Raw genomic sequence first — 13,329 nt, forward strand, 5'->3', positions numbered from 1 at the left:
ATACAGGAAGCACTGTCAGGAGTAAGATCATTGCTTGCCACAATCAAGCACTTGCTTGTGGAGTTTTTAACCTCCAGTGACCACTACCATGGAATATGTAAATCACTGCTCTGCAAGAAACACAGCAAAACCCCAGAAGTACACTTTTTCAAGTATGTAGAAGATGAGAGAAAACATGTTATTAGGAGGATAAGCTCAATGACAATTACGGCTGAAGAAACAGAGACAGATCTGTAATTATTCCTACCTTGCCATCGCTATGCCAACAACACAACCTCCAACTATAGACCAAAATCCAATCCAGCCTGCATCTACCTGACAGGAAAAAAACAAAACAAAACAAAACAGAGAAATGTGTTAAGGCTGAGAAAATAAGATAAGATGTTACTTTCAAAACAAACGGTATGCAGGAACTGCAAACTGCTAGCAACAGCCATGACAACAATCTGAAGTGCAAGATTTTTTCCAAGATATACAGAAGGAAAATAATTCACTTAAAAAGAAGTATGACTAAGTATCCTACTCTATAAAAGTGATGTCTCTTTATAGAATCTGAGTAGTGACCTCTGGACTTTTATAATACTCTATCAAAAGCTTAGAAATCCTTTTCTCCACTCTATCTTTTCCACCTGGTAAACATTATCTTCTTTTTCTAAAGGTGCAGCAGCCAAGAATGCTCTGGTTTGTTTACCTGCCTCTTCCTTCTTGTCAGTAGGTGTGTACTCTTCAGAAAATACCCACCCATGGTGCACAGTCAGGCAGGGAGAATAAAGACAGCTTAAGATGCCAAAGTTACAGTTTATTTTGTTTAAAAAATAAAAGCAGTCCATATGTATTAATATCAGTTTAAATGTAAAACCTGATAAAAGTGTATGTTAGTGCAAAAAGCAAGTATGTCACCTACAAAATAGCTGCTGATTATCAGTCAGGAGATACTTACTTGGCTCACATGAATTGGGGTTAATATCAAATCCAGCACACCAGACCAGCCAGAGAAAACCCCCAGTGGTATAGCATAGGCCAAAGCAATCATCAAGAATCGGAAATTGCTGTGAAGACAAAACACAGGCAATTAGCTGCAGCTTATATTAGCAACTGCACCAAGATTACCTGCTAGATCAAATGACACCCTAGAACCTATATTCTTCCCATCAAGAACAACAGTAGAGGTCTGCAGGAGTGAGCCAGGAAAACCAAGAAAGGTATTTGGCCATGTCACTGGAATTCCAGTGGCTGAGATGTCACTGCTTTAGCACTATGATAATAAAAAAGTCTGTCTTTCCACATAGTTCTAACAATTTTTATAAAATGCTGGCCTCATCTGTTTCTCATTTCTGCAAGCAATTCTTCTGCATTTGCATGGGCAACCTACTTAGCTTCAGTGTACGTTAGGAAAAATAAGCACTAATCTAAAATACAAAAGGCTTATTTCAGGAATAAAATCAAAGATTCACACTTTGTGAATTGTACTTCTTTTCCCCCTTTTCTTTTAAAATGTTTAACTTATCTTTTGGTGAAAGGCAAGGAGAGCTCTGGGAATGAGACGGGTACAGTTGCAAGAGCGGAAAATTTTGACAGTTTGAAGTGCCAAAAACCAGACAAGTATAATATTCTGCTCTAAACAGTCAACACGTTTGCTTTTTCCTCCCAATAAAAATTATTCAAACTTTAGTATTCAGTGAAGATGAAGCAGTCAAGGCTGTGTCATAAATCTTCTTCATTCACAGCTAAACAGGAGCTGGTAGACAAATACCACCAATTTCACTCACCCACCATAACCAGAAGCAAATGTGAAATTTTTGCTAAGAGACATCCAACTTTTCCTCAAAAACATTTCAATTTGGGAATAAAAGCAGAAAATATACTTATGACTCTACTACACTAATATTTTAAAGTTAAGAGATTTTACTATGATTTCAAGGTTAACCCCTGAGATATCCGTGTAACCACAAAATGTGGCTTGCCCCATTCTCAAAGAATTCCCATTAAATTGATCCTGATCAATAGCAGTTCCTTGGCATGCAGCAGCAACTCGATGGCACAGAGTTATGAAAGTCAGAGGGAGGGAAAGAGCTTCAAATCTCTCCAAAACATTCAGAGGTTTGCAGTTTATGCTGCTTTCCTCCCCTAGAAGATCCATGCACAGCACACCAGCCAGTGTTTCTTGCACTATTCTTTTTCACACATTCTCTTCTTGAATAACACATTTCTATCACATGAACACATCCTCCTCTCTCAGTACCATTCATGTCAGATTTATTTTTTAATGCATAGAAAAACAACACCCAAGCTTTCAGCTCTTCCACACACTGCTTGTATTTCTCCGACTGCTAAAGCATTTGCTGTCTTCCTTACAACTTCTTTTCTCCCTTAAGAATGCCATACTCTTATCCCAGGCTATCTTGTAACATCTTGGCATGTCTCAAGGCAAGTTCTCTGATGCTGTTTAATACTATCCATTTAAAAGTCATTCCAATATCTGTAAAAGAAAATTAAAGGGAAAGTACCCATTTTCCACTGACATTATATAGCCCTGTCATAGACTGCAAAGAGGGAACAAGCCTGTGTGTTGTTCCAAAAATAACACTTGCTCAGTATTCACAACCTCTGGGTATCTGAACCTCATGACCATTAAAGAGCTGCTTCTGTGGGAGTGAGTACTTTGAACCATGCTCTTCCATGCCATGAGATACACTGGCACAGGTGATAGCTGCCCTCTGCCACATGCAACTCCCAATACCAAAGAACTAGCTCTGTACCATGACACTCTACAGGGACAGGGGCTCCCATGCTGCTCCCCTGCCCAGCCTCCATATTAAAGAAGATGACCACAAGAAAGGATGTGTGGCAGTGACAAAGGGGCACTGACCACCAGATGCCATTCTCTCCAGCAATAGCTAGAACTGTCTACATTAAGTGCTGAAATATGAATATGAAATAATTTGAAATATGAATCTTAAGTAGCAGCACTGCTTTGCACAGCTCCAATCACTTGTATTTGTTTTTGCAATTTTGCAATTGCTCCACTGAAAACACAAAAATGTTCTGCCTGTCACACCATCAGCTGGTGAACCCACACTGTTTTCCATTGTATCAGCCCCTATGACAGGGGCTCTGTGAAATCATTCTGCTGGAATATGAATTGGCTTTTTCTTATATTTCATTTGTTTGTTTGGTTTTGTTGTTTGGTTTGGGTTTTTTCCTCCAGCAACCTACTTAATGCCACTGGAATCTGTAAGGCAGGCTGGTTCAGAGGGGAGCCCTGTCAAAGTCAGGCAGCATTTTCAGAATAACTTTGACAGTGCCTATTAACATCAGGCACACTCTGAGCAGCTCCCATCACTGGAGGGTGATGTCATATGAAAGTTTCATTACAGAAATAATGATGCACAGAAACCCTATTATGAAATTCCAAAATTCCTTACATATTCCCTAGAATATATAAAAGGCATGTAGTGGGCCAAAAGTATTGAATTATTTCAAAGTAAAAATTCACAACACGTTTTCTCAATGCAGGCTTTCAGACTTGCCAACCACTTACTTGTATTAGTATTTATTCCATGGCAATTTGTGGCATACTCTGAAATAAGAGGGGAAGAAGTTGTATTTGCTTTACCCAAGAAACTGGGAAAGGGCACTGTACTTTTTCCAATGGATATTCAAACTACACTTGTCACAGTGTATGATAGACTGTTAAAAGATTTGGGCTTAGCTCCCAGCCATGACTAATCTGTCGTCTCCCACTGCAGGCTGAGAGAGTTGGTATCAAGAGATAGCAAGAGATGAGCTAATTGTTAAAATCTGTCAGAAGCAGGAATCCTCCAAACCAGGAGGAAGAGCCAAGTTCCAAAGCAAGTCCCAAAAAAACAGCCTACAGGGGATGGTTGACCCTAAGAAGATAGGTATAATACAACTCTGCAAGAAACAGCTCCTGAAGATGAGCAGCTCAAGGACCCAAAGGCATGAAGGAGTATGGGAGTTGCAGTGATGAGATAGATCCCTTTGGCATCCAAGGAAAAAGGTCAGTGACTTCAATGGTGAACTTATGCTCTACAGCTTTATTTTGAAGTAATAAGAACTGTAGCCTAGGGGAGAGAACAGGGAAATTATGAACATCTCAATTCTCATGAGTGTTTTTTGGTGCATAGTTGGGTCAGTCCAGCAGCTCACACACATCCTAAATGCCCTACACACATTTCTTGTACCTAAGGGTAAAGTCATAAGGGGGAAATCATGATTTCCTGGTACTCATCAGCTGATTACTTTCAGTCTGCACCACTGAGTCAAAAGAAAGCCTCTCTGTGCCAAGAATTATGAAGCCTAGATTAGGCAGGTAACAGAGCCCAGAAGCCTAATGAACCAGATGATGGATTTCTCTTGAAGCACAGAAGATACTATTTTATTTTATAAAACTCTCTTTTTTGATGGATTGCTGCTGAGAGGCTCCCCAAGATAAGTGGCTTTAATGATGAACTGTTGATTATTTCATGTACAGAGGCATGAAGAAGTGCCCTTGATAAGCAGTAGCATGGAAGAATGCATAAAGACCAGAGGGAAGGGAGATTTAATGATCTACCTGATTGCATTTTTAAAAACTTGTTGGCTTTTGGAGACACTATGAACTATACCTGTTATTTGACCATCCAGTTTGTTTTCTTAAGTTGCATTAATTGTGAATACACTTCGAACAAGAAGTTTTATGGTTGCAGAGCTCCCAGATGGAGCACTGTCAGCAGAAATTTTGCATTTCACCTGCATAGTAGGTTGCTGTTTGGATTTCTGTTCAACAGCAACATTTTTACAACACAACCCTCAGGCAGTGTCTCCCCCACACCAGCTTGGGTGTGTAACAGCATTACTGTCTACTAAATGTCTTTATGGAAATTGCTGTTTTTTCATATCCTGAGTAGGTCACTTTGCAGACCAACCATCCAGTTGCTCTGACACCTTTTCCCAGCTGCCACCCTACTCCAGGATGAACACATGGGATTAAGCATCTTTTCAACTATTTACTCCTACAAACTGAAAAAAGCCTCCAAAAACACCAGGAAAAAACTCAAATGACAACAAGAGATGAGTTGTTTCTTCTGGCTCTAAATAAACTTCCAGAAAGTACAGACCCACACTAGGTCTGTAATAACCAAAGGCTTAAAAAGCTCCACTATTATCAAGTTTCCAGCAGCCATTTGTATGTAGATTCAGCTCCTACTGCTGCATCACTACAAACAAGTACAGCAAGAGTTTGAAGCTCTCCAATGAAGTCAGCCATACTCCACAGCATGGGAGTGGTTCTTCTTTGCCCCAGGAGATTCACCTGTGCAGAACAATACAGGGCACGTGCCTTCACAATTATTCAGGATTAATATTACAGTTGCTTTAGCTGTTCTTCTGAGAGCAGATTCCTATTACACAAGACATTCTGGAAACACTCTGGGGACAGGACTGTCTTACCAAAGCAGTCCAACAGGGAGAAGTTGCAAAGCTGAAAGTGTCATTTTCTTTATGATCTTTTTTTTTTTCCCCCACCTGTTTACCTCTCCAGAAACATATGTCGAGACACTTCTCCAATCCCCACTTCATACTTAACATACAGGACTTAATAGATTATATATTATAATTGATATTTAATATAATTGATATTTAATAGATTTTATTCAGCCATCCATTGCTCTCATGGCTGAATGAAAGCAACTGGATAGTTCTCTGAAGGACAAGAAAACCTCAAATGCATTCCAATGCAATAAGCATGGAAGAAAGCAGCTGATTAGTCGGTTATATCCAGTGCTGTTAATTGTTATCTCACAGCTAGCAATACACACACTGTTAACAATCTTGTGTAACCTGATGTAACAGAAGCATTGCATAAAAAGCTGTGCTAACAGGATGACTAAAAAGCAGTGTTGGTGCTGAAGGACTCTGGCATGAAGGCTTGAGATATACTCAGTGATTTAAACTGTACTGCCTGTTTTTTAGCAGTTAGCATCCTTTTATGTCTCCGCATTAATATTTAATTTGATTTTGTTTAAGAGCACTACAAACCAACTTGTTTGTTCAATGGGAAGATTAAAGCACACTTGTTTTTATTTATTTAGGTGCTGCTCTGCTTTGAAGTGGAAACCCAATGAGAACCTACCTCAAGAGTCTGCAAAAACTTCTCCTGTAGCTGAGCCGCTCACTCGCCGCAGCCACGCTGGGAGGGAACGGAGGGCGCGAGGGGAAGTAGGCCAATGCTGCAGAAAATATCAGGGAAACCATTCCAAATTCTAAACAAGAGGGCAAAGAAAAACAAAACCCAGAACAGATGTTAGCATCAAAAGACTTGTTTTAGCACAGCACTGTTATCAGCTGGCCTCTGATACATAAATCCCACCACAAGTACTTTACTGCTCCTGACAAGAGAACTCCGTAACTTGAAGAATTTCTTTTTTTCCTCCCCAAGCAAGATTTCAACTTGAGATGGAGAATCAATGAGATGGAGAAATACTGGCAGTCCATTCCAGTGGCAGGAGCTGCATGTTCCCCATGTGCTCACACATGGGGACCTTTCTCTTTAAAGAGAACTGCCTTCTGAAGAGATATTTCCTCGCCATAGAAGTAACACAGTGCAGGTAACAGCATGCTGGAGACTTCAAACAGATGGGACTGGGGAAGCCCCAGGCACGGAATGACAACTACTCAGCACATGGGATGATAAAGGCAAATGAAAGGTCAAACAAGGCAGCATCTCGGACACAAACAGTATTATACGGCAACAGAATATAAAGAGAAAAGTGTAGGAGCGGCCATGACTTGGGAATAGAAAGAGCAAGGGAGAAAAATGAAAGGATACAGCTGCTGTTTGCAGATGCTCCTCTTGTTCAGCAGCAGGTATTTTACATCTCTGAAAAATCTCATAGCAGAAATTTGGACCTGAACTTGAGAAGTGATGAGCACTTCACAGAAAATACTCAGTAAGCCCTGTGATCAGACATTCTGAGGCAAAACAACTCTACCCAGAGTCAGTCTAATTAATTTGGTTTACAGGCCTTTTACAATGTATATCTTGTTCCCTACAGTTCTCAACCCCAGTATTTCTCCTGTCTCCTTTGTAAATAAGATTCTTTGCTGCTGGAGAGAAACAGGTATAGCTGAAGTGTTATTGTAAAAGGACCTGTGATCTTATAACAAAGAAACATTCACTGACACAACAAATAAATTTCAGCTGAGCTGGATATCCAATTGCATTAATTTTCTTTTTTCCCCTCTCTTTTTTAATAAATTGAGAGGAGCATGGCACTTTGCCAGCTCTTCTGCTAAACCAGAAGAAAATAAATCCAGGAAACTGGAAAGTAATACTCGGAGTCTAAATAGATCAGCTGGAGATGGGAAAAGCAAATAAATGCTTCTAATCAGTATATGGAAAAAAGTCTACATTAAATTTCTTTTAAAGACACACCAGGAATGTGACAATGCCATTTTTCAGGACCACATTTTAAATTATGTGGTGATTCCTTTTCCTGCTGTGGTCTAAGATTTAAGTCTGCACATAGGTATAGCTGATAGGAACATGACCACATAAAAATCATAAGCTTTGTCTGAGATGCTTATTGTTTAACTTCATTATACTGCAGTGCTGTAAGGAGAAAGGCTAGGACTTTTCTCTAAAGAATGTAAAACATGTTGATAATTTTTTGAGAGTTACAGTAATATTTTATAACAGTTGCCCATCTGGGGCTTTTTCTATGTGTTGCCTCAAGATTCCTGCCAGTCAAATTGCTGCAGTAGGAGCAGTACAGTAACACTTCATTTTTTTTTAATTATGAAATGCAGCACGCAGTCCTTGTACTACCTTCTAGCAACTCTTTAATGTTTCCCAGTGTTATACTTTCCAGACTAACAAATTTGCCTTGCAAGCACTAACCTCATGCACAAAAGAAAAGAGCAGAATTCACTCTGGAAACTGAAGTAGCTTCCTCTATTGAAGAATAAAAGGCTTCAGTGCCATCTTAGCTTTGTGCATTGTGCTTGCATCTCCATCAAAAGTTCAGGTACTGCCAAACACATCCAGCTTCTTACATGATGCATTTCTTCCTCATTAGGAAACCCACACCTTTATCTCCATCATCATTTACTTCACCAGACTAGAAAAAGAAAATACACTCCAACAAAAAAAAAATTAGCTTTTAAGGAGGATGCAAAAGTAAGCAAGAGAAAAGGTAAGAAATAGGTCAGTATTGAGACAGAGGGAGCTGCAGGTAAAAAAGAGGAGCTCTTCCACAGGAGCTATTAGCTTCTCAACAGTGCAAAGGACTCAGCAAAGCACGTGGAATTGGGCAAGTCAGCATAAATTAGTGTGCAAAAAATGCAGTTGTGTATATCTCTTGTTAAGGAGTGAATCTGGAATGCTTCACAAAAGCTGGGTACCACACCACAGTGACCTGTGACTGTCAAGGTGGAGAGGTACCTGCATGGCCTAGGAAGTAGGCACACTGCTGCCTGTGAACACCCCAAACAGAAAAGCAAAAAAATAAAAAAAGAAAAAAAAGAGGTTTACAGATACAGGAGCCTCCTTGATATGAGGTCCTTTTCCTTAAGGTAGGCTAAGTCATAGCACAGAATCCTACCCAAACCCAGAATCTCCTCCCCACCTTGTCCAGAAATGTAAAGAGGGAATGGTGGCACTTTACACACACACACACACACACACACACACACACACACACACACACACACACACACTCATACTTTTCTTTTTCCTAAACAAATATTGATTTTACATTTATATTTAGGGAAGCATATGGCTAAAAGCTCTAGCTGCAGTCCAGATGAATTCAAGCTTCCTTATGCAGTTCAGGTTATACAATTCAGTCCTGACTTGCTACATCTGTACTATTTGGGCTGTGAACCAGAAGGTGCAGTGACACAGCTGACACAGAAGAGGCTGTGGTAATTCAGCTTAGCTCTTAGTCTGTGTTTGAGATAAAAGAACAGCAATTTTTTATAACACTGAAGAGACTGGAGTTAACAGAGCAATTTCAGAATGTGTTTAGAAGCAATTGCTTCATAATCATGTTTGAGGTTAAGTCCTTGGAAAATTAGCACACTCTTGCCATGCTACTGATCCCAAGTTAACAATTTGCATCATTACTGTCTCCTGAAAGTCATCTCCTAACTTCTGGGGACTGCTTATCTAACTCTATCTCACACAAAAGCAACAAACTCCATCACAAACACAACTTTGTTAGGAATGTAGAGTGCCCATCCTGTGAAGCTGGCTTTCCCATAGTATCTGAAAGGAGAAGTCAAACAAAGCCCAGAGGTACTGGCTAAAGAAGTGGGGAGGCAAGTCACCTGGATCCAACTCTCTGTTCTACCACAATCTGTCACATCTTTACTAAGTTATCTGTGAAGTCAATTTGAGCTTCATTCTCTGCCTGATTGACTAAAGGGACAAAGAATAGGCTACCTCATTTATCAGGTATTTTTTGGCCCACAGAAGAAGAGATGTACAACTCCCCTGAGGTAGTCACCCATCCCAAGGCAGCCTGCCTTCCAGCTCGGGAGCCTACCTGGCACAACAGCGTCCTAGGGGAAGCAGAGCATGGGGACCTTGCTCCTTCCACTCTCCAGGGGAAACAGGGCTGAGGTGAGACACAACAAATCCCACAAAGGACTCAAAGCAACCTCCCCTTTGACAGTTCCAACCAATTTTAAACCAATGAGATATTTTTACTACCATCCCTGCAATTCACTGCAGCACAATAAAGTCCAGAAAACACTTTTTTTCACTGAATGGTAAAAGAGGTTGCAGCTCCTGAAAACACACCCAACCCTATACAACACAGCTACAACCACACTGGCACCAAGAAACCCACCTCTGTTCAAATCACTTCCAAACAGTAAGAGCTACTGTTGCCTTACAAAAACCATTTTCTAGGATGGTAAAGACCTGCTGTAAGATCATCTTATGCTGGGTCCAACAGTCCCAAACAGGTCTGCAAAATGTTCCCAAATCCTTGTTGGCTCAGAAAGGCAGAAAGAGCTGTGCTGAGACATGGGGCCAGCAAGCCACACCTCTGAACCTTGGTGGCATGCAAGATCCATCACAATTTCTGAAGAAAATGCTTAGGAAAACCTCCCAGAAGAGAACAGAGGGAAAAGCTAATCTAGTGAGCTGATGAAAGCAACATTTCTAGTGCTACCAGGCTCAAAACAGTGGGTTTAGGCACAAAACTGTACTTCCTCTGGGCAGATGAATTGGATTTTCTCCACTGATAATCTGGAGTGGGAGAGCTAAAGCACTTCTATAATTGCTCCATTTTTTTCCTCCCCTTATGTACTGCTCTCAGAACAAAAGCTGACTTGCCTTCATTTGTCCTACTTTCACACACTGGCCGTTTTCATCTGCCATAAGATCTTTGGAGTCTAAAATCATATTTCTTCTGAAAAAGGCCTAACCAAGCCCAAATTTCCAGTAAAAAGTATGTTATTCAAAAATACTTGATGAAATAGTAATTCAACTTCTACTATGCTTTCCTTAAAACCAATAGTAAAGTGGCCCTCACCCAACAGGAATATTAACTTGGCAAAATTTCCATAAGAATAACAGCCATGAATAAATGAACACAAACAGCGAAATCCATCCTATAAACCTTTGTATAAACTACACAGTATATGCATTTTAAGACTTATGGAACACTTAGGGCTAATTCCTGGCTGAATTTCAGAGGCTGAAGTTACAGGGAAGGGGGGAAACCCAATCAAATGTGCAACTGCCACGACACAGTAAAGTTCAGCTGCTTTTAATGCTATACCAATGTATATCCACTGAGAATCAGACCACAGACTCTTATGGCACTTAAGCAACTCTTTTTCCATAAAGATTGCTGGTAATTTTTTTAAGTGACACAAAAAGCTGCAGGAGCTGCAAGGATATTAAATCTAGTTCTATCAGGTGAATTTTATATAAGGGTTTTTTTCCACCAGGCTGTCCCTTCATTGAAATTGCTCCCCACGACAGAATGATGTGTGTTTAGATAAAAATAATATTATCTAATCACATTTGAAAGGCATTTGCAAGTAATAAATTAAGGCTGATTTAATGCAGGAAAGAACTTAACGATGAAAGACTATTGGTTTTCCATCCTTACAGAAACTAAGGAAAAATAAAATAAAAAACCCTCAAACCTGTCAGGGACACATTTTTAAAATGAATATTCAAGAAGCAAAAAACAGTTTGGAAACTCAGGAAAAGAATAAACTCTCCTAAGAGCAGCCGATACAAACAACTGAAATACTTCATTTGGAATCAGTCTGTACAAAAGGCTGTTTTAAAATCTTTCCTACACAAAAGGGGGAAAAAGTAACACTTCTGATGGTACAACATTTTACCACTTCATTATTTTCCACCAGTCACTTTTTTCTGTGCAGACCAGCCACTAGAGGGTAGTGGTTCGCAAGTACCAGACCCATACATGAAAGGATGCAAATTTTAAATGTTTTCTTTTCTTTTTGTTTTTAATTTTTCTCTTTAAACCCCACCTGCATACAGCACAGCCTCAATGCGATCCTTGATGTGCTCCGTGTTGCTCTGCGATACCAGCGGGAGCTGAGATGTCCCATTAGGAGGTGGCACTACAAGAGGCCCCACCAGAAAAGCACCAGCAGCTCCCAGGTAATTGAGGAGAGAGGCAATGGCTGTGGCTGTGGCACGTTCATCTGGAGAAAACCACGTTGTGGAAAGAAATGGTGCTGCATTCATCACAGTTGGCCCTGCCAAGCCATTTAACAGCTGCCCTCCATGAATCAGCCTGGAATAGAGAACAAAGACCACAATCATTGGGATGACAATTGCTTGCCTGCTTGAAATTAAAAGAGCATGTAAGATACTGAGTGATGGAGATGGAGAGACTGAACAAAGAAATGAAAGTCCTGTGCAAAAAAAAAAAACAAAAAAACAAAAAGGTATTCTATACATTAAAAGAAACCAAATTAGACTGATTTAAAGACTCCAGAGCTACTCCGGTTCTCATTACCTCAGATAAATGGAAAAGCAAATGTTCTTTACAAAGCAGAAAAGGGGGAGGGAATGAAAGGATCTTTTTTTTTCTTGTGTAAAGAAAGATCAGATGTAAAAGTAAAAATGTGTAGTAGGAAGAAAGGTTTAAATTACAAATGCCTTAAGCCTGTCCCCCTTATCTGCATAAATCCCAACAGATCTGAATTCCCAACAGAAGATTTGAATTATTTGTGGCCAAAGCAAAACCGAAACATTTCAGCAAAATACTCTGCATATTGTTTCACTGCATTATTTTTATTTACACACTCAGGTGACCTCTGTGTGCCCACAGACATCAGCATGATGTTTCCAAGACAGCTGTCTTCTCCAGCAATCTGGCCATTCTCAGCATACTGTTGAAACAGTAAAGCTAACCCAGGTTTTTCTCATTTTTCATACTTACTAGAATTTAACAGCTAAGACTGGTGACAGAGAAGAGAGAGTACCTACAAGCAATGAAGTCTCTAAAAACTTTGACTTAATGACTACATAAAGAAAGGACTTTTTGAAGGCTCTTCTACACATGGAAGTCTGCCAGAAACCCTCCATTTTGACTTTTCCAAATAGCGATCAACCACGGAAGGCAAAAGAACTCTGGAATTTATATACAAGCCTCATGTCTAAAAAATGGTTAGCAAGTCAAACAGCGCAGCCCTCAAAAGTAGATCTATCCATTGTGCAATAAAATGGTGGCAGATGGTATTTTTAAATAGGTGGTGTTTTTCTAATCATAGCAGGAACTCAATGTTATTGCTGCAAGACTTGAGTTGTCAGACATAAAAAGGTAGGGCCTGAAAATGGGGAAACATGAGTTAGCATTTAGGCAATGTTTCAAGCCACAAATGGCTGAATAATATACAGCATAGCTGGAGTTTTTACAGCACACAAAGGAATAAAATATGCAAAAGAAATGCTGACAGACTCTTTATCAAATTAACAAGCTAGCTTGCAGTAAAAAGGAATAGATGCTACTGATTCTCAGTGAATGATAAATTTGAAAAAAAACAGGAAAAGTACTGGAAAAAAGCAGCTATTGCATATCATCTGAAGGAAAACTTTCTGAGCTGGGACAGAACTAATATCCAGTAATAAAGAATACAATGATCTAACTAATGATGTGGCATAGTTCTTTGAAGGAGACATTATGTGTACCTCTAACCGTTACTCTCCAACTCAGTGTTTTTGGACAAACCGAAATAACTCTGTGTACTTTGGTATTTTCATTCTATTTAATCCACTACCGCAAGTTACTCGCAAACTTATTATAAACTATCCCAGGGTATTTGCATCCT

At 39.8% G+C, this 13,329-nt stretch overlaps 1 protein-coding gene across 1 annotated transcript in view; it reads right to left on the bottom strand.

The window, feature by feature from the left end:
* The window catches only part of SLC49A4 (solute carrier family 49 member 4), a 67,796-nt gene that overhangs the window by 24,941 nt on the left and 29,526 nt on the right, over positions 1-13,329 (bottom strand). Inside the window, exons 3-6 of the mRNA XM_030454006.1 lie at positions 11,521-11,789; positions 6,134-6,263; positions 941-1,049; positions 248-315 (exon numbers count right to left, since the gene is read on the bottom strand). Of these exons, the coding sequence (XP_030309866.1) occupies positions 248-315; positions 941-1,049; positions 6,134-6,263; positions 11,521-11,789 (576 nt within the window). The remainder of the gene's footprint in view (positions 1-247; positions 316-940; positions 1,050-6,133; positions 6,264-11,520; positions 11,790-13,329) is intronic.

The sequence above is a fragment of the Calypte anna genome, chromosome 7, assembly GCF_003957555.1.
Source record: "Calypte anna isolate BGI_N300 chromosome 7, bCalAnn1_v1.p, whole genome shotgun sequence".
Taxonomy (NCBI): Eukaryota; Metazoa; Chordata; class Aves; order Apodiformes; family Trochilidae; genus Calypte; species Calypte anna.